The sequence below is a fragment of the Vicugna pacos genome, chromosome 8, assembly GCF_048564905.1.
Source record: "Vicugna pacos chromosome 8, VicPac4, whole genome shotgun sequence".
Taxonomy (NCBI): Eukaryota; Metazoa; Chordata; class Mammalia; order Artiodactyla; family Camelidae; genus Vicugna; species Vicugna pacos.
The window spans coordinates 34,453,995-34,478,317 of NC_132994.1; the positions used below are offsets into that span (position 1 = coordinate 34,453,995).

The window sequence follows — 24,323 nt, forward strand, 5'->3', positions numbered from 1 at the left end:
CAGCAAAATGTCTCCCTTATCTTGTTAAGATGAAAACAGGAATGAGAAAACTGTCTCCTTAAGGAGTTTTATCTTTTTATCAAGGAGGGAAATCTTTTTCCAGAAGACTTCCAGTAGATTTTTCTTCTCTCTTACTGGCTAAAACTGCATCACAAGTCCACTTCAAGCCAATTAGTGGAAAAGGAAGTGTGTTTAGAAATGCCATGTAAATTTCACTGCAGAATTTGATGCTTTATCTGGAGGGAGCATGTGCAAAGCTGGTACTCAACCAAGCAGTGTCAAGATCAAGAAGTATGCCGGGCCCTCTGGTCCTTCTGTTTACCCTTTTTTGGCTCTGTTGCTGATGGAGTACCGTCTTTCCCTGACAGTCCCACCCTCCCCCACCTGGTTCTTTATCCTGTCTCCTGTCTCTTCTCCCATCCCTTGTTTTAAGTGTTTTACTTAGGGAGAGAAGATATCTCTGAATGTGAATATATTAACAAGGTAAGTTTGTCTTAAAATTATTTTTAATTAGTTTTATTTTATGATTGGCTTTATTTAAGAGTCTTTCAATATTCATAGACAGTAGGAAACACTGGAGTTTGTACTGCCTATGACTTAGGACTCCAGGTTTCCTGTCCCAGCTGTGCCTCTTGTTCTGAAATCTCTTAGACTTCAGTCGCCAAGACTCACAAGTGAAGGTGATGGATGATCTCAGGGACTGTAAAACTGCCCCAGAAGCCCTAGGTTCCTCGAGGGACTTTGGGGATTTTTGAGCAGAGGGGCCTGTATATGGGCTGGCCCTCCTTGTCACCAGGCTCAGCCTTGGTCTATTGATATTTTGGGTCACTGAGTAAGATATATATGCTGAAAGGTTTCTGGGGATAAAATAAATCTGGAAGTGCATGCATTAGCTGATTGTTGAAGAAGTAGGCTACTAGGTGGAGGGGTTGCCAGCTGTCAGTGGAGTTTGCTTTCTCTCTGCTGTGGGTTTTGCTTGTCAGCACTTCCTCTGACCAATGCTCTTTGTGGCAGCCCTGCTTCCCTCCCCCAACCCCATACATTAATATGTTGATAGCACTGATCTGGACCCAGTTACACCAGGTGGTGGTTCTTCCAGTTCCGAGCCAGGAAACTTGAGTGTCCAAGGTGGTGTTACCTCAATGTTCTCTGAGGCCTTTCTGGTCATAACACCATGGTTCAGATTTGCCATCTTCGTCTGAAAGGAAAGCTCCTGTTTCTGTGACTGAGACGCTGGCATCAGGCCATAGGGCCAGATGCAGGTCCCCGTTCTGCCTGTTACTTTGGGTAGCCCGGCCCTCCCACCACAGGTGCGGGAGAGCAAGGGCCTGAAAACCTGGTTTCCTCCACATCCTCCAGGCCTCACAGCAGCTCCTCCACAAGCACTCATATAAGGAAAGCACCAATGAATCAATGAACAAATCAGAATTCTAAAGAAAAATTGCCTATTGAATAATAAATTCTAATCAAGTGACATGTTCTCTGCCTAACTTTTAAAGAGTGGGAGAAAGAACAGGAAATAAGATAAACTTAAGTTTCCATTTTCTTACTCATCAAATGGATAAAACCCCCAATTTAAGGCTATGTTATAGCTCTACCATGATGAGGGGAGTTAAATCTTGAGTGTGTCAGAGGCCACTTTCCAAGATGCAGAGGCTCAATTTTTCTAATACAGATAAAATGTTAGCACCCAAGTAGAAGAGTTTTAAGTGAGTGGTTCAAGAGTTAAGCAGAAAGCTGGAGTGGAGACACTTCTGTCCACTGTGTTTACTGTCTGTTCAGGAAGGACGCTTCTCCTCCCCAAGCTCCATGTGGGCTGCAGGCCTGTAAACCATTCCTCCCAGAGAAAAAAGTCATTCTCCAAAGACTTCATTCTGTGTGGGCTGCATGTAAAAGGTTACCCTGTGCTGGTCCATGATCAATACAGAAGATTTTCCTCTAATGCTTTCAGCCAGATTTGTCTGGAGTGCCAGGATTTAGAAGTCAGTTCCAAAGCAGCCCAAAGGCATCCGAGCTGCTGGGGGGCCCGTGCAATGCAGTGATGTCCCTCGCTTTGCTGAGATCATTTCTGGTGCTGTGGAAGCAGCTGGAAGTGCTAAAGGAGCACTGGGGCCGACTAAAGCTGCAAAGCCAGGATATCAATTCTCTCTCTTTCCACAAACAGTTCTTGGAGCTCTACGGGTGAGTGTTGCTGAGGGGGAAATTCATGTGAACCTGGGGACTGGAAGATTCCTGCCCTTGCGCGGGGAAGGAAGTTTGGTCCATGAGTCCAGAGGAAGCTGGGCGGTGTGTCTGTAGAGATGGTGCTTTACAGGAAAAGCTGGATCCTGTTGACTGTGGGGACGGCGCCGGAGGTCACTGCAGCACTGTAGATCATTTACCCAGAGTCCTGTCCCTGGGAGCTGGTGTTTCTGAAATGTCCCTGCAGCGCTGACTTTAAACATTTTAGCTCATAGGATCCCAGTGAGCATTGGGTGGGTGGGGTAGGGCGTGCTCTTGCTGTGCCCTACCTGTTCTTTGCCCCTTTAGACCCAAGTCAGAGGCTCTGCAGCCAAAGGAACAACATGGGGCAGCGTGAGGTCTTAGGTCTGCCGAATGCTGGGTGGTTTTCGCAGCTTCAGGCCCCGGTCGGGATGACTTAGCTGGCAGATGCCATGTGTCTGTTATCAAACCAGCATTTGCTAAGCACCCACCCACCACCCTGGACCTTACTAAGAACACAGACACTCACGTTGGTGGCCTAGTCCAAATTGTCTAGCTTATGAATTATGACAGTCAGCTTTCCTGGTAAATAGGAAATAAAAAGACGTGTCCATATTTTAGAAAATGACTGAAATTAAATGTGCCCAATGGGAAAAAGCCTCAAGATTTAATACTGACTAAGGGAGTGGCAACCGTGGTGAGTTTAGATGTCAGTGTGAGTGTCTGTGATGGGTTGGAGGTTTATGCATGATGACAGGAAACAGAATTGTCAGAGAATCTGAAAGAGAAAAAAATATGTTTGCTCATTTCTGCCTCTCTTCTTTACTAGAACGGACATTCTCTACCCCAGCATGAAAGCCATAGCTAGGCGGATGGGAAAAGAAGATGAATTTGAAGAACTTATAATAAGTAGTCAGTCTATTCTTCCCCCCAAAGGAGCTTCAGAAATTGAAATAAAAACTCAGCAGGTATGCAAGGCTGTTTTGAACTTGGCTTAAAAATTTACTCTATGGCATTAGCATGTGAAACTACAGCTATACCCAAGTGGTGTTTCTTTCTCAGAAGTGAAGTGTAAATTGAGGGTTTGTAAATCGTTGAACAGATGCTGAGGAAACTAAGTGCTTAAAGGCACATAGGACTTTGATAAGCAAATAACCACCCCTAACGTCTCAGTTCTGTAAGTCTAGGTGTTCATATTTTTATTTTCCTCAAATTAAAGTGCACCAACCACCATGAAAAAAACAATAGAAAACCATAACCACTAGCATCTGAAACATAAAATCCAGCATACAAGTATCCACCTGCCACAACACACACACCCATGGAGATGGAATGTTTAAAATAGCTCCTGTGATTTTTTTCCTGAGAACAACACAGTTTATGCACCAGCCTATATGGTGTGTGTGTTGGTGATCTATTTGAAAAGGTTGTTTCCCAAGTGTTTATTCCCTTCAGTCCTGGACACGGGCTCTGCCTGGCTGTGCTTATTGTAACAGGGAGCAATGACTCTAGCTGGCCGGGCGTTGATGCAGAGGTGCATGTCCACTGAGCAGCACGGAGGACTCAGCACTGCTCCTCCTCAGCACAGCCCCCAGTCCTAAGCCCACTGCTTACTCTTCTGAACTCTGGTTCGTCTCTAGCACCTGAGGTCCTCTGACAGGAGAAACGTGGGCTCTGCTAGCATATTGGGTAGAGGAAGGGCCCACAGATATTGGAACAGAGTTTTCTGTTGATTGTGTATGGAGTTAAATCTTCTTGTGAAATCCTCGTTGGTATCTAAATCGAGTTTCAAATCTAAGCATTTCTCTTATGATAATAGCCCATGAAATTCCTGGCCACATTTAAAGACTCCAAAAGATATGAGGTCACTTCAGATATTGAGCACTTTGCAATTTAGCAGAACTTGGTAAAAGGGGGTCATATTTTATCAATCAGGATGTGGGCCAGGAAGAAAAGATGTTGCTCTCCAAAAAGGTGTATCTACCCAACTCAGGGACCCAAGAAAGGAATCCTTCTTCCCTGAGAGACAGTAGCTGGCAGGACCCAACCCGTGGCCCTACTGCAGGGATTTAGGAGCTGAGAGTGTAAGCTGAAAGCAGAGAGTGACTCTCAAACTTCTTACTCTAGCTTCAGAAACTTCTAGAAAATCTTGAAATTCATATGATCCAGGAGGTATTAAGAAAAGTAAACAGAGAGAGAGCACTGGTTGTGTCAGAAAAGTCCAAGGAGCAGCATACTCTCCCTACAGGTAAAGTATGTTTATTTTAATAGTTCATAAAACAACATTTTAATTATTTTTTCCTAATTATAAAATTCACATATCTGTATTCATGGTTTAAAAACAAAACACTACAATGCCCAGAAAATTGTATAAAAATGACTTCTTAACACTGTGACCCAGAGAGGAGTACTTTTAACACTTGGATAGATTTTCTTCCACTTAAAGGGCTTTTAAATACAAAATATTTGTTAACTTCAGTCTCAGTGCTGCTGATTAGCTTATAACTGAAATATAGTTGACATGGGGGAAACACATAACGCTTTTCTTATTTGTAATGTGTATATATTGCCTCTGTGTGTGTGTGTGTGTGTGTGTGTGTGTGTGTATCACAAATATATATATTTGGGTGGGAAGGCAATAAGAATTGTTTCCTTTCTTCTGAGACCTAAAGTCAGGGTGACTTCATGGGCAAGTGACCAGTGCACTCCCATAGGACTCACACAGGGGCACTTAGGGTTTAATGCTCTATAGGTGCCATCTTGAAACTCTTCATGTTAACTCAGAATTTGTATTTGTATTTGGCATCCAGTGACCATGCACTAAAGGCTTGGAGTCTGGGCTCATGCTGTCCCACCTCCTGCTGCCTCCTCACCTTGCCAGGAGGAGTTCTCAGCTGCCTGATCCTCTGCTCTCTGGCACCCCAGTCACCCCTAATCTCCCCATCACCATTCCTATCCAGTAATCACTGCCACTCTCCACCCTGGTGGGGGCCTGAGTGCAGCGAGGGTTGGGGTGGGGCACGTGTGCCTGACATTATCTCAGGGATGCCAAGCTGGCAGCACCGTAATATGTTTGATGGTGACACAGTGGGATTGAGCCTGCTGCCCATCCCTGGGTACCTAGACTATCCCAGGGCAGAGGTTGCAACCTTGGGGTTGCCCATACACAGTGGGTTGGAGCAGTGGGCCCATGGGAAGGAGAGATGCTCAACTTCTTTGCCCCCGACTAGGACATGTAGCCTCAGTCCAGTAGCTGGTAGACCACATGCATTCAAGCGCCCAGTCATAGGTCAGGGCCCCTGGGTGCCTGTAAAGGTCATACTTGCCCTGCAAGCATTCTCATGCCCTGGGAGTTCAACATTAAAAACAAATAGAAACACCATGACAGGCCAGGAGAGAGACTGCAGAAAAAAGAAAAACACTTCGTATTTTAGTTACCTATAATGACACCTCTTCTCCTCATTTTTGAACAAGAAGGCCTGCATTTTTTATTCTGCACAGTGCACCATAGATTATGTGACTGGTCCTTTCTGAACTACAGTGGCTTCTAACTCCTACTAATTCTGTAAGAAAACCCACAACCTTTGAGCTGCAGGGGAATTGTCTGATTAAATTAGGTTTTCCTTTTGAGACAAGGCCCACAGACATTATAAAGTTAATTAATAACCTCTGTCCTCGTCTAAGACATTGTCAGTTTATCGGTGCTTGGAGTAACTGCGTTCTGTAGGTAGGACTTTGGGGTAAGGCTGTGCAGTGGGAGGGCGAGCCTGACCAACTGGGCGTCTGAATGTCACCAGAGAGCTGAGCGTGGTTGAGCTCTGATTACAGAACATTAAACGAGACACAAAGCGTCCGTTGTTTGTGCTGTGTCTGCTGCATCCAGGAGGCTCCCTTCCAAGTCCTTAGAGAAAATCCACAAGAACATAGCAGGTGCAACTGTCTCTGTATTTCGGGTCTTTGGCTCTTATGAGACATCGGGTTGGGGCCCAGGGGAAGAAGGTACTTTGCTTTGCAGATATGCTGTGTGCTGCCTTGTGCAGGGTGTTTGTCAGCTGACCTTGGAAAGGGCCTTCAGGCAGGAGCTGAGGGAAGTCAGGCAGGGTTGAGGGGAAGGTAGCGTTATTTTTAACAGTGGTAAGGTTGATATTACCAAATCTTACCTTGGCTAGAGTATACTGGCCAATTCTAAAATCTTGTTTAGAGTCTATACTCACAAGTCTTTAAAAATAAATGCCAATAGTGAGAGCGTTTTATAATTGTTGGTTTTTGTTTTGCATCTGTTCAGTATGGTTCAGCATGGAGGCCTGGGTTTCCTCCTGTACTGAGTTCCCCCAGTACAAGTGATGGAGTCCCCACTGTGTGCCAGGGCTGCTTTTCTATACACTTCTTTGACTTAGTCTTCCTGAGACCTCTGTGGGCTGGAAACATGGAAGAGGGTGCTCAAACCATGGAATTTCCACTCGCCTACTGCTCGGCTTAGCAGCAGGAAGCAGCTGGGGTGGATCAGGCTTCCAACGGGGGCTGCTTCTTCATGCAGAGACCACCCTTTGTGGTCAAGTTTAGCTTGGGGCTAGGGCTTTCTCCAGAGGGAGCCAGGAATGGAGGGTATGGAGAACAGGGGACATCGGAGGCTCTTGTTCTTCCCTCGGGGTCTCCTCTCTCCCTGTTGTCCCCTCCAGTGTCTCCGTTGATACCTGTCTAAAGGGAACCCTCAAATACTTCTCCCCTGTATTTCCTTCCCTCCTCCCTACCTTGTCTTGGAGCTTCTGAGTGAGCTTGCAGTTTGTCAGTGAGCATCTGAAAAGATGACAGCCACACCTGGTCTGGGGCTAGTCCTTGATAATTTGTGCTCCCCTAAGAATGTCCAGGAACAGCCCCAGACATCCTCATGCAGCCTCAGGGTTTATCAGAGAGATGGGCTCCCCTGATCCCAAAAGGCTCTGCCATTCCCCATCATTGACATTTTGGCATTGAAGTCATTTTTAACTGATTCTTTAAATTTCCCTGAGCAGTTATAAGGCCAGCAGTCTCCAATGTGGAGGCATATATCCCAGGGGTACGGGAGGAAAATATTAGAACTTCTAAATGAAGTCTGTATGTAAGAAGCCCATGTCACACTCTTCGCTGAGATGTCCTGAAGCAACCATGGGGAAGCAATCCACAGGTGAATAATGAAAAATAGTACAGTTGACAGTTCTAATCCTAGCACATACTTATCTTCACACACATTGTTGGGTTAAAAAAGATAACCTAATCCCCCCTAAGAAATCAGACAAAAAATTTTAAAGGTCAAGGAAACTGTTGAGAATGTGGGTCGAGCTGCATTCTCATTGTTGATGACCCTCACCCTCAGTACATCATGCTTTGCAGTATTAGCCAGTGATCGTCCTGGAGGTAGGAGTCAGGAATACATACACATACGTATGTTAGAGATGAGTGAACAAAAATGTTTTGCTTGAAGGAAGCACAGTCAAAACACTTGGGAGAACATGGTCTCAGTCAGCATTTCCTCAGCAGTGTGCCCTGCAACACTAATTCCTCCACGTGTTAATGCAGTCATTCTCCCAACCACCCTTCACTAACAGACTCAGTGGATTACCTGCTGCTTTCCAACTCCATTCTCCATTCACAAGCGGAGAAAGCACTCAGGAATCACAGTTTTTGGGTTGCATGTTTACCCAGCATTGTTGATCGCTGTTGGCTTCAAACCTGTTGGTGCTCGTTTTACTTGTCATTTTGTTTGAGTCGTTTAATTATCATGTAAACCAATGAAATAGGAGGACCTGAAATAGGACAGAAAGAAATCTGCTCTATAAAAACTAAGTCGAAATAGATAAACTGTGGTACATCCTGTTGATGAAATATTACTGAACACTAAAAAGAAATGAGCTATCAAATCATGAAAAGACATGAAGGAAGCTTAAATGCATATTACTAATCTGAAAAGGCTACATAGTGTATGATTCCAACTATATGACATTTGAGAAAAGATAAAACTGTAGAGACAGTGAAAAGATCAGTGATTGCAGCAGTTGAGAGAGAAGGATGAATAAACAGAGCACAGAGAATTTAGGGCAGTGAGACCATTCTGTATGATACTACAATAATGGATACATGCTGCTAAACAGTTATCAAACCCACAGTTTCACGAGAGTGAACAATAAAGTACACTATGGACTTTGGATGAAAATGATGTGTCAGTGTAGGTTCATCAGTTGTAGCTGATTTACCACACTGGAGGGGAATGTTGATTGGGAGGCTGTGTGTTTTGGGTGAGGGTGCAGGCGCTCTCTGTGTGGTCTGCTCAATTTTTCTATGAACCTAAAACTGCTATAAAAAGAAAAAATGAAGCATTTGGATTGTTTCATGGTCGTTTTCTCTCCATAAAAAGAAACAAACAAAACACACACACACACACACGAAATTGTAGACCATGCACTACGTATTATGATATAGAGAAGAGAGATGGTACAGGACCCTGATGAGGGGGCACGTACAAAGAAAAAGGCCTAGCTCTACATTAGAAGATTGGCACATGTTTATGTATTTGAGTTTTTTTTTTAATTGAAGTCTAGTTGATTTACAATGTTGTATTAGTTTCTGGTGTACAGCATAGTGATTCAGTCATTTTATATATTTCTATTTATATATTTCTATTCTTTTTCATTATAGTCTATTACAAAGTATTGAGTATAGTTCCCTGTCCTATGCAGTAGGACCTTGTTGTTTATCTATTTTGTATGTAGTAGTTTGTATCTGCTAATCCCAGACTCCCTTCCCCCTTGGTAACCATAAGTTTGTTTTCTATGTCTGTGAGTCTGTTTTTATTTTGTAAATAAGTTCATTTGTCTCAGTTTTTTAGATTCCGCATATAAGCGATGTAAAAATATGGAACGCTTCATGCATTTGCGGGTCATCCTTGCACAGGGGCCGTGCTAATCTTCTCTGTACTGTTCCAATTTTAGTACACATGCTGCTGAAGCGAGCATTGTGTATTTTTAATTTAAATAAAATGTTTAAGATAGGACATGTCATTTTTAAGCACTCTCTAGCTTAACAGGCTCTTTTGATTGACCAACCAACTTAGTCTTGATTGCATCGGACGGGAGGATTTCTACAGGTGTTTGGCAGGGGCTGGGGGGAAGGGTTTTGTTTGCTTTTTAAAAATAAATTTGAAAAATGGGGGTAAATAATGTTAAAAAGATTCCTTTACTCTGAACCTTCTCAGAGCCTTTACTATCCTACTATGCATTGTAAACATCCAGAAAAAGTATGAAATGTTCTTTAAGTTTATTTGAACCCTTTTCTTCCCTTGGGAATATCTATCATCAACTGAAGGAACTAGTGTTCTGGGGAGCAGTTTGAGAAACACAGGAGTGCAAAATTCATACAGATGCTGGAAGCAGAAAAGTTTTCAACCTACCCACTGCCCCACTCCTGCCCCCGCTGGTCAAGAGAACAACCGTATTTGGCAGCTGTGTGCCTTCAAGTTTCAGTTCTGTCTCAGCAGAGGCCCAAGGTGCTGCTCAGGCACAGGGGTCTGGTGGTTGAGTCAGAGAAGTGAAGTGGTACCAAACCAAGGTGCCCTTCCTGGGCGGTGGGGTGCTGCTGGGGGCTTTAGAGAGGAAAAGAGGGAAAGTGGTTTGGCCACCAGGAAGTCAAAGTTTCCTCCAGTCAGCCTGGGAAAAGAGTGAGAGGGAAGAAAAAACCCTAATTGAATCCCCAGTGCGCTGTCTCCCTCCCACCTCCATGCTTTGTCTTAAAGGAGCCATGACCACACACACAATGAAAATGGGACACATTTGGAGACCATCAACACCACTTGGCCAGGAACTACTTCTCCTGGATGAATTCTTCTCACTCTGACTTCCCCTGACTCCTGCCTACAGATGCAGATAAATGTCTGAACTTGAACTCAAGAGGAAGAAGCATGCTGGGAAGATTTTCCAGCACTTTGCTAAAATATTTCCCCTTCAGCTGAGCCCAGAGCTAAACCCCAATCCAAGGGAGGGTCTCCAAACTAGAAGTGGTCCCTCACTAGGCTTGTCTGTGAGCCAGAGACCCGCCAGGAGAGTACCCTGGGAAAAGTATCCAATTTCTTGTCTGAAAATCTCTGAAACATACATGAGATCTGTCATCTCAAAGTTTAGACTTATGGAAGTCTTACACATGTGAACAAGCATGAACTTCTAGGCTCTTTTGGGTTTTCTACCAACTATGCTAGGGCAGTGGTGAAATGTCTACTCACCTTTAGTAACCTAAAGGAAAAGCAAAATCAGATTTATATGTTTATGATGGAAAGGAGCCAACTGTAGAAGAAATGTGGAATCCCATTTTGAAAAACAGGACCCCCAGTAAATAACATTGAGTGCAAACCCCAATCTCCTGTTCTGTCTTATCCACATTTCTGGGAGGATTTTGTGGGACACTTCCTCTGTGTGCGCTGAGTGGCCTGTCAGAAAAATGAAAGTATGGGCAGGAAAGCTCATCTAAAATTACAAACAGCTGGGGGCAGGGAGAGGCCTGAGGAGGCTCTGGCCAGCCCCATCCGCAACGAAAGGGGGTGGGGCAGGGCTTGGCTCCTCCCTCTGACTCCTCAGGTCTCTCTTTGTCTCAAGACTCCCCTGGAGTGGGAGGAGGAGAGAAAGAGGTAAGGGAGATTAAGAGGGACAAGCTTCCGGTTACAAAATAAAGGAGTCCCAGGAGGAAATGCACAGCACAGGGAGTGTGGTTAACCATACTGTGATAATTTTGTATGGTGACAGATGGTAACTAGACTTACGGTGGTGATCATTTTGTAATGTATAGAAATAATCAAATCATTATTTGTGCACCTGGAACTAACATAGTATTATAGGTCAGTAATACCTCAATAAAAAAAAAAAGACTCCTCTGGGGCCACACACAAGGAAGTAGACCCTGCTCAACATACTATACACAGGGACTTCTGCTGTCCCATATGGAAGTTAAGGAGGGTTGACATACTTTCATTGTTTTTAACAGGTAATACATTCACCTGGCTCAAAACTCAAAATGATATAAAACATACAGATTTAGAAATCTGGTTGCCACCACTGACCCCCTTCTGCTGCCCCTGTGTAACCACTTTTATTAGCTTTTTATATGTCATTTCAGTGTTTTTTAATGCATATACCAATTCATCCTTTCATTCAATACCTACTTTCCAGGCCCCTGCTTTTGTCTAGGCTACTATATTTTAGGCACTGTTTTGGAGATACAGTAGTCCCCCCCTTACCCATGTTCCAAGACCCTCAGTGCATGCCTGAAACCAGGGAGAGTACTGAGCCCTATATATGCTATGTTTTTTTCTATATATACATACCTATGATAATGCTTAAATTATAAAGCACAGTAAGTAAGAAATTAACAATAACTAATAATAAAATAGAATGATCATAATGATGTACTATAATAAGAGTTATGTGACTGTGATCTCTCTCTCAAAATGTCTTAATGTACTTCACTCACCCTTCTTATGGTATGAGGTGTAAAATGCCTACAGGAAGAGATGAAGTGAGATGAATGATGTAGGCATTGTGATATAGCATTTGGCTACTATTGACCTTCTGATGATAGGTCAGAAGGAGGAGCATCTGCTTCAGGTGATCCTGGATCATCGAGTCATTCTGACGTCCGTGGCTGGATGTCACGAGCAGACTGTGGTGGTGGTTGGTGGTCCCATGCGGGATGGAACAGGATGGTGTGAGATTTCATCATGCTACTCAGAACAGCACACAATTTAAAACTTAGGAATTTTTCATTTCTGCAATTTTCCATTTAATATTATCAGACTGCATGAAAGTGTAGAAAGTGAAACCATGGATAAGAAGGTACTACCCTTACTCCACCCCTGGAGCAGAAATCCTTACTCTCATGGAGTTTATCATTGGAAGGGGGTAGACGGACAAGAATCAATAAACATAAGGAATAAGAAAATAATGGAGTAAGGAGGATGGTGGTGTGGAGGTTTGAAGGGGCACATTGCAATTTTAAATAGAGCGGTCAGAATAGACATCCCTGAGAAAGTAACATTTTGAGCAAAGTTGAAGAAGGTGAGGGAGTTAACTATGTGGGTATCTGGGGGAAAGCATGGAGAAAGACAAACAGCCCATACAAAGGCTGGAAGCAGACCATGCCTATTGTATTTTTGAAACAGCAAAGACCCAAGAGTAGCTGGAGTGGACAGAGTTAGGGAGAGTAGTAGGAGATGAAGTCAGAGAGGAGCAGTGAAAGGAGGACAGACAGATCGCGCAGGACTTTGCAAGGACTTTAGTGTTTACTCTGAATGTGTTGGGCAGCCTGTCCAAGATTTTGAGTGGCATGATCTGACTTATATTTAAATAGAATCTCTCTGGCTGCTATGTTGAGAAGAAAGGGTGGAAGAAGGGAGAGGCTGGTTTTGAGGCTATTGCAATAATCCAACCCGTAGGAGATGGTGGATCGAAAAAGGCTGGGAGTCATATAAGTATTAAGGTCAGACTGTGGGTGTATTTTTGAAGTAGTCACTGATGGATTGGGTCATGGGCGTGGGAAAAAGGGAAGAATCCATGATGACTGTAAGATTTTTGACCTGAGCAGTTGGGAAAATTGAACTGCCATCGGTTGAGATGGCAAGTTAAGGAGGGAAGATCAGGAATTTCATTACACACAAGTGAGGTTTGAAATGCCTTTCAGACATCCAAGAAGAGATGCCAAGTTGGTGTTAATATAATTTGGAGGGTACTCAGCACATGGATGGCATTTAACCATGAGTCTAGATGAGATAGCCAAGGGAGTGTAGATAGAAAAAGGGAAGTGAACCAAGGGCTGAGTCCTAGGACACTAGTGTTAAGAGTGGGAGATGGGGAGGGAAAGGAGAACCAGCAAAAGTGACCTACAAGGAGAAGTGAGGTAGAAGAAAACTAGGACAGACTGCTATCCCAGTGTCTGGTGATGAAAGTTTCTTAAGCAAGAGTGAGTGACAAATTGTGTGAAATGTTGTTGACTGTCAAGTAAAACCACTGTCTTTAGCCACGCTGAGGTCACTAGTATTGATGACAAAATCAGTTTCCATGAAGTGGTAGAGGTATAAGCTGGATGAGTGGGTCTAAGAAAGATTTTGGAAGAAGTTGCAGACAATAAGTGTAGGCAGCTCTTTCTGAGAGTTTTGTTAAAAAGGGAACAAACACATGAGGCAAAAGCTGACAGGGGAAATGGAGTCAAGTGAAGGATATTTATGAGGTGGGAGAAATAAAGTGTGTTGTGAGTGATCCAGGAAATAGGGGAGAAGTGATGGTACCAGAGAAAACCAAATTTTGGGAGCAATGACCTTGAATAGGCTTGAGGGGATATCCTCCCCCTTTATTATATTAACTATATCTTTCTTACAAAATACAGCATTTTATATCCATTTTTTGGCATCTCATATTTCCCACTTAGCAATCTATGGTTCTTTTCACATCAGGGAACAGAGAAATTCCTTTTTTCACAGCTGCATACTATCCCATTGGAAGGATATACCACAGCTTATGTGTTGTTTCTAAGCTTTTGCTCTCTAAAACAATGCTACTCTGAATAATTGTGTATGCCTCATCACATGTGTATCAGCCCTATTGCTGCTTCAGTCCAGGAGCTGAAGTTCATAGCTTTATAAAGTTCATATCATTGTCTGTCAGCTATCAGTATTTCTGATCTGTGACTCCTCTCTTTTGATTTTTCTTCCTTTTTAAAATTAACTCTATGTTGAAATTAATTTTGCCTTGTAACATCAGGAATGTGCTTAAATAGATAAATACAATAGTTCTTTTATTTCCGATAGTTGCATTAGGTCAAAATAATTGTTCAGATACATTTGGGACTTAATGAAAACAGATGTCATATAGGGCAGTAATAACGTTTGATCTGAGATTTTTAGTTATGGTAACAGAACATTGTTCACTGGACTTCAGAGATGCTTTTGCAAATCTTTTGTTAGGAATCTTTGTTAACAGAGATCTTCCTTATTCCCATGTTCTGGAGGGTCATATGTTCTCAGCCACCTCCTCCCTCCCCCTTCTCACCCATTAGTTTTCTTGTATTTGGAAATGGCAGCTTGTGTCCAGTGTTATGTCTCAGACAGTTGCCATTTTGCAGCCATTAACAGTTGTTTGAGATCTCATGATACTATTATTGGTATGTTTCTCCCCCTAGACCTTTGGAAACACCAAGTCATGAAAGAAAACTTTTCAGTTATTAGACCACAAATTGTGGAAAAGTTTATACAGAGATTACTGGAGAATTACCAGGATGGTGGACTAGAGGTATGTATTGAAAATTAGTCATTCTGGAGTGTGTCTTTTTTTTTTCTTTAACATAAACCCAAACAAGGAAGAGTTTCCCCTCAATATACCTCCGAATGCTTCCCTTACTCCCTTAGAATGAAGATATGAAAACCAAAGCTGAACTCAACATAGTAATCACTTGTTACCATTTTAATTTTGGAAAAAGACTGATTTCTAACAAAGACAGGAGGGGAATTAGAATATGCGTGTTGGCTAATTTCAGATTTGGCCAGTTTTTTAAAGTAACTTTGGAGTTTATTTATGGATGAGTTATTTTTACCATTTCCTGTTGTCAATTTTTTAGTATAAAAAATTTAAAAGAGAGAAACCAAAATAGCCTATGATACCATTACCTAGGAAACATTTTTTAAATGTACAATATGAAAAAAACTAACAGCTCAGGAAGGTAACGTTTTCACCCCTCCTCCACTCCACCGTCCTCAATTTTCTTTCCACAAAGGAAGCCAGTATGAACAATTTGTGTGTGGGTGTATAAACATGTGACTCCATAGCAACTTTACATAATATATATTTAACAGTAATAGATATTTAATACATACAACATGCATACACACAGACCTCAAGAGTTTTAAACTGTTTAGTCTTTGACAGGAAGTGCCTTTCTGAATCAAAGAAATCTGCTGAAAAGTTAGGATAAGAGAGTACATGTGGGTATCTGGCTGTAACAGAGCTTTTAAGATCTTTACCAAATTAAGCCTAAGTGCAGTAAGTAGATATAAATTCAGTTTCCTTTGAAATTCAACCATTTAAAACACAGAAAAACCTGACTTGGCAAAATGTGCCCAATTTTTTGAAACAATATTTTCTCCAAATTTGTATTTTTCTAAGCTCTTCAAATATTCCTCGTAATTTTATAATAAACACTTTAATTCTTACTTATGAGATGGAAATTCACAAATGCTTGGCTGGAGACATGTTCTTCCTCAGAACTTGGTGATTTACGTGTATTTGCTTTAAGCTTTCAGTTACACCCAGTGTAGTATGTGTGTTCTGATGTGGGGCTTCCGAAATGGTTCCTTTCGGGTCTCTGCAGCCCAGAGGTTTTCAACCAGAGGTGATTAGGGTGGGGCATGTTTGGGAAAAAATGTTTGAATTAAAACTTTTATGACTTTCCTTAAAAGGAAGGAAATTCTGGTGCATGCTTCATCATGGAAGACCTCAAGCTAAGTGAAGTAAGCCAATCATAAAAGCACACACGCTCCATGACCCCACTTACATGAGGCACCTAGAATATGAAGACAGAAAGTAGAAGGTGGTCATTGGGCTGAGGGGAGAGGAATGGGGGGTTAGTGCTTAACGGGTCCAGAGTTTCAGTTTTGCAAGATGAAAAGCATTCTAGAGATTGATCACACAGCAGTGCAAAGGGACTTAATGCCACTGAACTGTACATTTACAAGTGGCTAAGATGGCAAATTGGCCACAGTCAAAACAAACAAAAAGTTTATAGCTCAAGATCTGCTCATCCCTTATCTATAGACTTCACCTGACATTGAAGACGAGCTCTTCTAGGAAAGAAATGTGGGTGTCAGGAGACAGGGCAAATCCCTGTCAGGTACCCAGGGCACACTGAAGAGGCCAGGGTCAGCCTGTGGCAGTCTCGGAAAAACAGGGCCCCAGGATGTGAGCTCCCTCCAAAGTCTCTGCCTGGTGGGCTTCTGGCCTCTTCTGGGCCCTCTGCAGTGACAGAGAGCTCCCCTTTTCTCAGTCACTTCCCCCACCCCCCATTCCTGGCAGCTCTTGTTTCGCACAGCTCTTACAGAGCTGGATTTGGCCTCCCCACTGGCTCCACCACAGATCCTAGTCCCTGGGACACCACAGTTCATGGTTCCCACCCCTCACAACAAGCCTTTCGATATCTGAGGGGAAGGCAGGCTAGTCCAAGAAGCTCGGGTGGCACCAGTGCTCACATGTGTGAATACTCTCTTTGTAAGGTGACAATGAAGGACTGGCTCTAGGAGGACAAACCCAAACAGCTGTCCCTCTGGGTGGTGGATTACGGATTGTTACCCCTTCCTCCAGGCAGTGCAGCCCATCCCAGGCACGTGGATGGGGAAACACAGCAAAGCTGGGCTCCTGTGTGCAGAGCAGACTGCACAAGCCTGAGTCCCACCTCCCCTCCTTCAGACCAAACCAGCCTCCTTTCCTTTACTACTTTCAATGAGTGCCCCTCCCCTCCTGGTCAGTCTCTTCTAAACTCAAGGTCGTCTAACCTGCAAAGAATGCCCTGGTCCTGGGTGCTCTGCTTGGATTATTGCCCATGACTTTGTCGGGTTTGTCACAGCTGACTCAATAGGCTAACAGTCACCTAAGGCCCACACATGGCCTTTGGGCCTCCTGCCACCATAATATTAGCCTTGTTCTCGTTCAACTTGGCCCACTCTTTGAACCTCTTCAGATCTTTAAAAAAAAAAAAAAAACCTAGATTTTTATCATCTAGCATACTCTCTCTCCCTCCCAGGTCCATGTCAGCTTGCCCTTGGTGTCTTCATTCAGCCATTAGTGACAGTGTGTGACAGGACAGGCCCCGAACACTGTACTGCCCACTCTGGGTCCCCTCCAGGCTGACCAGGTACTTTGGGCACAGTCTTTCAGGTGCTAGAAGCTCCTCGAGTTGCCCTATCACCCAGCCAGTGTTCTCCACTTGTTCGAAAGAGCATCGTGGGAACCCTTCTCCCCTGTCCTGCTGAAATCCACATACACTGCCTGCAGGAAAAGGTTAATCTGACCTGACTATTCTTGACTCATGTTGCCTTCCAGTGATTTTTGCTTCCTTCTTCAAATTCTAGAACACAAGCCTTTCACAATCAGTTCTAACATCTAGGCCAAATTTTATACCAAACCCACTGCCCTGAAGTTAGAGACTGACCCTTTTTTGCAGATCAGAACTGTAATAGTCTCTTTTGTGGATTCCAGAACCATTTTCATGCCTATGCCAAGAGTCCACTCATTCAGCAAGTGTTTATAGAGCTCCTCTTCTCTCCCAGGCACTTTATTAGAGACACAAGGCAAAAGATACAGTCCCTGCCCTTAAAGAGCTTATGGAAAAAGTTAAGTGAACCAGCAATGCCCAGAAAAGGTACTTCACATTAAGTGCTTTGATAGAAGCACACACAGGGTGCTGTGTGAGCTCAGAGAAGGGGTACACAATCCAGCTGGGTGTGGGGCAGGAAGTAGTCAGGGAAGACTTCCTGGAGGAGGTACTGTTTGGGCCAAGCCTTGAAGCACACATAGGTTTTGGCCAGATGAGGAGGGGTAGGGGAGGAAAGGCAGAGCAATCTAGGAAGGAGTATAGCAGAGTTTAGAGAAGGACGTTGTAAAGGTGGGCAGGGCCAGATGCTGAATGGCTTTGTGTGCAATCCTTGAGTTTGGATTTCATCCCAGAGTCAGTGGAAAGTCACTGAAGCATTTTGTCAGTGGAGTTGGTTTTAGATACATCATCAAAACACCTTGTGTGTGCCTGATGGTAAATGAATTATTATGAGGGGCTCTGAGATGAGGCAAACCACAGAAATTCAGTTTGCTTCCAGCAGGGCCAGACTTTTACCCTAACAAGGCCTGGCACCTACCATGCTCCTCCCCAGGCTGCCTCTCCAGAAGAATCCATGGGGTGATCTGGGGCTCCTCCAGCCGATGCCATCCAACACAGTTCAGGTTTAAATGCTGGCGAAGAAGTCAGCCCACTGTAGGGCACTGGGCCAGCGGTCATCACTCTGGTTCTTATTGCAACCCTGGGGCCTGCCTTGGAGGGGAAGTTGCTACATGAAGCCCCTTTGTGCTGCATTTTGATATGGAGCTGATATTTAGTGAACTAAAGGCAGGAGTGGGTTGCAGAATAGCTTTTAAGAAATAAATTGCTCTGAGAGCTCATAGAAGGATTGTGCCAAAAGAAGCTACATCAGCTGAGGTCCCACAGCACTGCTGCTCAGTGGCTTCTGGAAGGCTGAGTATTCAGTCTGCAGGAGCGAAGTTCACCAGGGGAGAGGGACTGCTGGGAACTGGGAGCCCCCATACTCTCTGTCACCTGTCAGTCTCAGCTTCCTGTCAGCTCCACTCAGTCATGCTCCCCATTCCATGTCCCCCCTGCGATGCCCTGGCTGGGCCCTTACCCCTTTCCCTGCCTTCATACTCACCTTGTGTACCATCCCCTTGAGCTGATCTTTCAGCCCAACTTTCTGAGGCCTCAGCAGAGCCACTGAGGGAAGGAAGCAATATGGTTTCTCTGGCCTCTGGAAATGCACGGGGTAGTCCTGGCCTGTTTGGTATAGCACAGACCCATGCAAGGCTTCCTCATCCTTGCTGAGTGAATAGCATGTTCGCTAAGAGGGGATGGCAGAGGGTCCCTGTGGTTTGAGTCTACATTTCTGTTTGTTTGGGATCTTCTATCTGCAGTGGCTACAGTGGCATTAGTTTGAGAACTGTTTGCCCTGCTGAAAAGCTGTTGGAGGCCCTGTTGGCATGCTCAGGTGTGGGCACTGCTGTCCAGGACAGTGAGGGGTGAGTCACTCTGTGGCTGACTCCAAGCACTGGGCCCAGCCACCGTGGATGAGGTCACTGGCCACACCCTGCTGGCCTCAAATGTGGTCTCATGACTTCTCAGGATTTCAGGCGTTTATCATACGGAACCGGGAAGTATTTCCTTTGTCAATACTGATTCACATAGCCTTGGCCCTTTCACCAGAAAGAAGTTGAGGTTCCAGGGGTGGAGTCTTGCTGCCCTGTGCCGTGTGTGAGCAGCTGACTCTGACTGTCCTACTGCTCACTTTCCAGGGCAGGATGGGTTGCTCTCATCCCCCACCCCAACTAAGGGACCCTTGCAGAGGCCTAGGAAGGGGGGGGGGGATGCTGAATGCCTGGTTTCTGCTCATAAAATCCCCCGTGAACAGAGGTTTTCATCTACTGTTTCCATTCTGTACATCTTCAGGGCATCCTGACAAGCTGCTACGGTTGATAACCTTTACCAGAGCTTTACTATTTTTAATTAGTATATACACTTTAGTAGGTATGTAAATATTACATCACATTTTAGTATATATATGAAATTGCACATATATTTTATATATAATTATTTTAATTATATATACATTTTATGATTATATTAGAAAATACACTCATAATCTTACCCTCATTGATAGCCACTATTATTATTTTGGTGTGTTTTCTTCCAGACTTCATTAACTTTATTCATGCACTTTTTTTAACAAAATAAGATTCTTCTAGATGCCTTTTTGTGATAATGTACTTTTTTTCATGTGACTCTATGTTGTAAACATGTTTCCTTGTCAATTAACATATGTCCACAGCAAAATTTTTGGTGGCTATTTAGTGTTTCATCGTATAGATGAATGAGACAGATTCAACCTGTTTATTATTAAGCACTTTAATTGTTTCCATTTTTCTTTTCTATTGGAAGGGCTACTGTAAAGAACATCTGTTAACATATGTTTTTGTGTATAACTTTTTTTATTCTCTAAAGATGAATTCCTAGAAGAGGAATTACTGGGTCAAAGAGCATGAATATTTAACATTTTTTTCATAGATACTGCTCATCTGTCCTCCAAAATACCACACTGATTTCCCCTCCAGTCAGCAGGGGTGAGCGAGCCACTTTCCTTACTCCATCAAGACTGGGCTTTCTATCTGCCATCTCTGCTAGTTTGCCTCAAAAACTCACCTGGCAAAACCACTCTGGAGGCCAGTGGCACTGATAAGACAGTGTCACCAGGATAATCAAATCAGCCAGGGAACCACCCCAGGCTGGAAGGAGAACCTAGCCTGGAGCCCTCCTGACCCTGGAAGTGTCACAGATAAAGCTCACCAAGCAAGCTGACCTCTAGATACACTCACTGACACAGGTAGAGGGACACGTATAGACACACAGAGACCTATACAGACACTCACAAAGACACAGAGATACACACAGACACATGCATACATACACTAGTGGATAGAGACACACATATACACACAGACATATCCATAAATGCACATGGACACACCCACTGATGTAGACATACAGAGACACACACAAGCACTCCTGTGGACATGCAGTTCCTAGTCAGGTGGATCTGCCTCACCTTCCACATATTGGCTCCCATTTCTCTTGGAGCCTAAACCTAAGCCTGCCTTGGAGGGGTAGACTTTCCCTCTATTTCTTAATGGCTGCCTCTTCAAAAAGTATGCCCAGCTGCCTGGAGAAAGGAGGGAATAGGACTGCCTGGAGAGTCAGCACTCTGGCCCTTTGACCAGGGCAAGGGGGGCCCCTGCCAGATGCCCCACTTCAGAGGGCCCCACCCTTCCCCACAGCAAATCCCCACTGCCAAGGGGACATGTCCACTCAGATCCCTGGCGTGCTTTCTTTTTTTTTTAAATTGAAGTATAGCTGATTTACAATGTTGTGTTAGTTTATGGAGTACAGCATAGGGATTCAGTCATATATATACACACACACATACACATTCTTTTTCATGTTCATTTTCATTATGGTTTATTACAGGATATTGAATATAGTTCCCTGTTATACTGTAGGACCTCACTGTTTATCTGTTTTATATATAGTAGATGTATCTGCTAATCCCAAACTCCTAATTTATCCCTCCCCCTACTTCCCCTTTGGTAAACATAAGCTTGTTTTCTATGTCTGTGAGTCTGTTTCTATTTTGTAAATAAGTTCATGTCAAATATTAGATTTCACATATAAGTGATATCAGATGGTATTTGTCTTTCTGATTTATTTCACTTAGTATGATAATCTCTAGGTCCATCTATGTTGCTGCAAATGGCATCACTTCATTCTGTTTTATGGCTACGTAGTATTCCATTGTAGCCAATCATCTGTCGATAGACATTGAGGTTGCTTCCACTTCTTGGCTACTGTAAATAGTGCTGCTATGAACATTGGGGTACTTGTATCTTTTTGAAGTGGAGTTTTCTCTGGATATATGCCCGGGAGTGGGATTGCTGGATCATATGGTAACTATTTTTAGTTTTTTAAGGATTCTCCACATTGTTTTCCATAGTGGCTGCACCAATGCACACTCCCACCAACAGTGTAGGAGAGTTCCCTTTTCTCCACATCCTCTCCAGCATTTATCATTTGTGGACTTTTAATAATGGCCATTCTGACCAGGGTGAGGTGATACCTCACTGTAGTTTTGATTTGCATTTCTTTGATAATTAGCAATATTGAGCATCTTTTCACGTGCCTATTGGCCATTTGCATGTCTTCATTGGAGAAATGTTTGTTCAAATCTTCTGCCCATTTTTGGATTAGATTGTTTTTTGTTATTGAGTTCTATGAACTCTTTATGTATTTTGGAAGTTAAGCTCTTGTCAGTCACATCATTTGCAAATATTTTCTCCCATTCCATAGGTTGTCTTTTTATTTTGTTTATGGTTTCCTTTCCTGGTCTTCCTTCTGGACAGTGTTCCAGATATCTGGGACCCTGGAATTCCCTGAATCCAAGGCCTCTTCCCCAGATCATCTTCCCCAGAGGGAGAGCAGGCCCCACCACCAGTGTGCACACCCTGGCCTGGGGCATGGGCAAGGGCAGCAGTGCAGGGGAGTGGGTGGCTAGGCTGCCTGCTTACATATGCATATGCAGCCCTCTCACCAACAGTGTGATGTGATGTGACACCAGAGGTAGGAAGCGAATGGGGTCAAACTGTAAACTATGGGTTGGGGACCAGCTCTCCCCAAGTCATTATACTTCAGCATAGAACCCAGAGTAGTCTTCAAAGTAGGACAGTTAAACTTTTTCTTTTTCTTTTTCTTCTTCTCCTCCTTCTCCTCCTCCTTCTTCTTCTTTTCCTCCTTCTCCTCTTTCCCCTTCCCCTTCCTCTTCTTCTTCTTCTTTTTAGGTGGGAAGGTAATCAGTTTATTTTTAGAGGAGGTACTGGGGATTGAACCTAGGACTTTGTGCATGCTAAGCATGCACTCTACCACTGAGCTATAACCTCCCCCCAAACATTTTCATTTTAATAGTTAGTTTGATTTGTAACCTTACAATATTTAGGACACTTAGACATATGGCACGTGGGCCTCCATTTGTACTCTCGTCCCTGGCCCTGCAAATGTTAAGAGCAGACCTGAAAGAGAGGTGTACAAGGCTGGAGCTGCTGTTTCTCTGTGGAGGAGAAATGGAGGTGGGTCTGTGAGCCAAGACAATGTGAGCCATGAGCCCTGCCATGGTGGGGCTGCCCTGCTGGAGCTGCTGTGAATGATGCCCCTTCCTTTTCAGATCACTTTCAGTAAAGACCACCTCAAGGCCTGCCTCCTTTCCCTGGGCTGTGATGTGATGGCCAGAGAACGCAGCAACTTCGAGAGCTACTCCATGTGTTACGAGCACTTGTTGGAGAATGCTAGGCAGAAACTCCGCCAGAAGGAGCAAGTATGTTTCCAGACAGACAAGAACTGCGTTAGGGAAGGTCTGGGAAGGGAAGCACAGGAGTCACTCTGAAGAGAAAGTAAAACAGGGTCCAGGAAGGTGTTCTTATGTGAGAAATGAGGATAAATGGTACTCTCCAAATTTCTCTTCTCTTTGGCTCATTTTCTTGGGCTCTGGTATTCTCAGTGGTGAAGGAGATGGCCCCACGAACACTAGGTTGTGTGCTTTGGTAGTGTCCAGAGGGGAATATAAGAGGTGAGGGACAAAGGAGCTGACCCCCCAGGGAAGGTGCATAGCTGACCTTCCCACCCTCAGCAAACACAAGGGACCTTGTGCTGTTCCTGGTCCAGCAACGAAGCCAGAGTCCTTGAGTAAACTCTGTCTTCTGGAGGCACAGCATGGGTCTCATCCATGAGACTTCTTAAAATGAGATCCCACAGGTTGGATCCATGAGTCACTTCTCCTGCCCTAGATTACACACTGCTTTGAAATGGATTGCATCAGAGGTCCAGAGTAGTCTTTGTATGTAAGAAAAGTGCAAAAGTATTTAAAAAATCAAATGAAGCATTAAAATATCACATGATCTTAGCTTTGTGCTCAGTCTGGCTGGCCCCACGGCTGAGGCCTCTGCACCAGTGGGGATACATGGGCGCTGATGCTGTCTTGTGATGCTTCCTGAAGTCCGGAGGGGCAGCAAGCATGGTCCTAGCTCCAGGCAGAGCCCGAGGAGCTCAGAATGAGGCACCAGTAGCACAAATAAGAGGTGTTTGGAGCGTGTTGTACTGAATAAATGTTGGAGTTTGGTGATGCACTGCTTTCTTCTCTTAGGAATTAGGCATCATACGAAGAGGTCAGAGTCCACCTGAAAGCAGTGCTGGTCAGGTAGGTCAGTTATCACTAAAGAGGTTCTCTTCTCCATTCTCAAGTCCACGATCTCAGCAGGATCCAGACATGGAACTTCCTCGTGTCCCTTTCTGTAAAAGTCCCTTCAGTGACGGGTCCACTGCAGAGACATCCAAGGAGTGTGCTGCACTTTTAGGCAATGAGCACTTTTTTTTTTAAGTTTTTTGGTGGCTTTTGTTATTTTTTATTGATTTGTTTTTTCTTTCTGTTATTATATTTAGAAGCTTGGGGTTTTTGTTGTTGTTGTTGCTGTTTTCCTTTAAGGCCAATGTGCCTTCTGACGAAGAAATATTTAGGCTAAGGTGTCGAGGAAAGGCCGGTTTGGAAATGGAGGCCAAGACAGCTGAAGTATTCTCTCCAAATGAAAAGTCCTTAAGGGGCATCTCCTCTGGGCTCATTCATTCAGCAGCCATTTACTGAGCACCTATTACATGCCTTAGACCCTTAAACCAGCCTCAGCTTCTTCCACCCACACCTGCACAATAGGAGATCC

General features: G+C 44.0%; 1 protein-coding gene and 1 non-coding gene across 3 annotated transcripts in view; one reads left to right on the top strand and one right to left on the bottom strand.

Annotated features, from left to right (window-relative positions):
* Positions 1 to 24,323, top strand: part of LOC102529311 (coiled-coil domain-containing protein 162) — a 151,914-nt gene that overhangs the window by 114,618 nt on the left and 12,973 nt on the right. For both annotated transcript variants that reach the window (XM_072965712.1, XM_072965713.1), the window contains 6 exons: positions 1,952 to 2,181; positions 3,032 to 3,170; positions 4,330 to 4,450; positions 14,392 to 14,501; positions 22,781 to 22,930; positions 23,756 to 23,809. In XM_072965712.1, the coding sequence (XP_072821813.1) occupies positions 1,952 to 2,181; positions 3,032 to 3,170; positions 4,330 to 4,450; positions 14,392 to 14,501; positions 22,781 to 22,930; positions 23,756 to 23,809 (804 nt within the window). The remainder of the gene's footprint in view (positions 1 to 1,951; positions 2,182 to 3,031; positions 3,171 to 4,329; positions 4,451 to 14,391; positions 14,502 to 22,780; positions 22,931 to 23,755; positions 23,810 to 24,323) is intronic.
* Positions 9,085 to 9,191, bottom strand: LOC116281672 (U6 spliceosomal RNA). The gene has a single exon (XR_004191133.1). It is a non-coding gene; the product is annotated as a U6 spliceosomal RNA (small nuclear RNA).